Here is a 2,781-nt window from a genome sequence, read left to right as displayed (position 1 = left end):
GGTGATAGTTCTTGATTACTTTTTGATAAATAATTCGTTCTTATTGCGAAATAGGAGCACTATTTATCAATCTGTAATAAAGGACGTGAGGAAATCCTGTCTTTTTTAAAGACAAAATTGTAAAAAGTGAATAGGTACTTACATTATTGTCAGTATCTTCAATAACCAATAAGATGGGGGATTCTAGCTTGAACATTTTCCTGTACATACTGTTAAGACTGAACCCGTGCTGACTGGTGCTGAAAACCAAAGTCCAGGCATACCCTTCAGCTCGGGCTGGTAAATGTCTGCAGAGCGACTCTCGATGATCATCGGTGAGAATTTCGGTCTTACCAATCAGATCGGGAGGTGATAAGTCGTCAAGGGACTGGGTATCGACGGTGCCGTAGAAGGCGCGCCGATATTCGTCCGACATTGACTGCACCTGAGGAAAAATCGTTTTATAATCAGTTGCTACAAATGCCCATCGTACGGTAGAGCTGGAAAGCGTCTAGACCAAGCGACAGATATGGTTCTAAACCACTAAGGTTGCTGTGTTTACATGTACACTAACGAAAATTCCTGGTGCGCTTTTATCCCAATTGATGTCCATATACAGATGTTAACAAAGCGGAACAGTTTTACTGATCATTGAATTTCTGATCGACGTCAGTTAGTTTTCGGACCAAACCAAACTGACGGCTCACGGATACCTACTGGTGCAAAACCATCCTTATTTATTTCGGTCACGTAGGTTTTTGAATACCGGCCAAAAATGCGCTATCGGAAATGCGATCTGAACGGAAATCAACAAACAAACAGAACTATCCACTAGTAGGTACACAGTTGTGCGCGAACAACTAAACTAATCTAACATTCAACATTTAGGTCCATCAACTAAAGAAGCCACTACATAGTGTTGGATGTCTGTACGATTTTCACGGCTCTGACTAGGGACGCTATTATTGGAAGACATTAATCAGCTGGGAAAGGTAGACTCATTAAATTTCGTTGTATTTTCACATGTTACCGGCTCCGTGTCGATTATTTGTACAGCGTAAATATTACCATTTTTTAAATTAATTTCACCTTTTGAGCGTCTTTATCAACATTTGAAGTACGCGAACTTTTGCGAGTGTTGCATCAATTCCTTATCGCTGTTGAGTGTTTTTATGTGTTATTAAATTTTATAAACAATCTTCTTTACGATAAGCCATTAAATCTTATTTTTACTGGTGAAAAACTGTGGTTTGCACTCGAAATATCCCCTACCCATATGCACTTACCATCGGAAGCAATTCGAAATTCATTTTAATCCCTACACAGTGAACAGTAAAGATATTGCTGCACCGAATTATTTTTTCATTCAAAATACGCACTGCAACACCAGAAGCCACCAGATGTTTAAATTAATTGGGCTAATTAAGCAGCTCACACGAAAGCCTTAAAACAATCGGGGACAACGGGCTGGTACCGAAACCGACTTAAAAACATACTTTTGCATGTTTGCGCTTTTCTGAACCTCAGATTACGTTGCTATTTGTTATTGAATTGGCCTGACAAGATAAGTTTCATTGAAGCGAAAATGGTCAGATAAACTGATCGAAGGTCGAACAACTTTTCATTCAAAACTGCCAATTACGTGGCCACTTCTTCGTCATTATTGAATACATTCAACACAACCGCTCGCAACGATAGCATCAATCCACCTTTCCCACCTGGTTCCTTAAGGGCGTCAAAGACGCACCACGTTGACAAATATCACCAAACATTTAGTACATCCAATTTGAAACTAAATACATGTTCGTGTGTTTAGCAGCAAACTCAGTATCCTTGACGGAAGAGTGAAATTAATTAGAACCAATACAATAAAGTTAGCATGTTCGGCTAATTGCACGGCGCTAAATTAATTGACCACTGAAAACGAGTTCACGTATGCGTCTAATTGCTTTATTTTTCGCATAAAATGACTCACCCACTTTGCACAACCCAGTTACAAAGCGTCACACTTGAATATTTGGCGATATTTGCTTCTAAAAGAATATTCGGGCGTTGAACAGGGAAAGTTAAAATCTAGCTCTAGAAGGAATATAGAATAAAGAGATATAGATGTAGATGGGGTTGCACACAAGGCTGTGTATTATGTGTGGGTGCGTGTTTTCAATCACCTCGTCGACGCTTCCTTCGGACATCGTTTGCGTCTTGATGATGTTGTAGATCTTAGCGTAAGGGGCCTTGATCAGCTGCGCCCGAACCAAATCAAAGCTTATCAGTCGATTTTACAGGCATTTTCAACGCCGAAGTGAATTCAAACAATCATTATTCAATACAAGTTCGTAAATCGTCCCATTTAGTATGTGCAAACGCTTTGTGCTCGTAAAAATGCCCATAGCAAATATCAGTTTTTCCTGACTTACCTCCCAATTAGTGTTGGTGATTTCAGCCATTTCTTCTCCTTGACTTCCATGTCGGCTGCTTGATGGGGTCGGCTCTTCGCTCCATAGTTCAGTGTCCAGATCCACAAGCATAAAGTTGCGCTCTTTGATCTAAAACATTAATAATCCCAAGTTAACAACTTGGCACAACGTCTGTAAATCTTGCGAACATCAACATTGTTCTGTCCTCCCTAGATCACACCTTCAGGGGCCAATTTGAAATCACTCGGTATATATAAGTCTAATAATATTTTATTTTTTTTGATTTAAATCCGACGTGCCATTACTGCAAATAACGATTTAACGAGACGAATAATCTTTAACGACTTGCACTGAAACGTGCAATTTATAGTCAGCACCAACATGC

General features: G+C 39.6%; 1 protein-coding gene across 18 annotated transcripts in view; it reads right to left on the bottom strand.

The window, feature by feature from the left end:
• LOC109538531 (oxidation resistance protein 1) overlaps positions 1–2,781 on the bottom strand; it is a 39,708-nt gene that overhangs the window by 3,189 nt on the left and 33,738 nt on the right. For 12 of the 18 annotated variants that reach the window (XM_048664607.1, XM_048664612.1, XM_048664616.1 and 9 more), the window contains 3 exons: positions 2,397–2,525; positions 2,148–2,222; positions 143–424 (listed from right to left, as the gene is read on the bottom strand). In XM_048664607.1, coding sequence (XP_048520564.1) covers positions 143–424; positions 2,148–2,222; positions 2,397–2,525 — 486 coding nt within the window. Of the gene's footprint in view, positions 1–142; positions 425–541; positions 1,221–1,265; positions 2,095–2,147; positions 2,223–2,396; positions 2,526–2,781 lie in introns of those variants that run through there. The other 6 variants (XM_048664615.1, XM_048664606.1, XM_048664618.1 and 3 more) reach the window with 5 other exon arrangements.

The sequence above is a fragment of the Dendroctonus ponderosae genome, unplaced genomic scaffold (assembly GCF_020466585.1).
Source record: "Dendroctonus ponderosae isolate FM_Combo_2020 unplaced genomic scaffold, Dpon_F_20191213v2 Dpon_F_20191213_3, whole genome shotgun sequence".
NCBI classification, from domain to species: Eukaryota; Metazoa; Arthropoda; class Insecta; order Coleoptera; family Curculionidae; genus Dendroctonus; species Dendroctonus ponderosae.
Note: the sequence above shows the minus strand (reverse complement) of the source record. Positions and strands in the feature narration are given on the sequence as shown.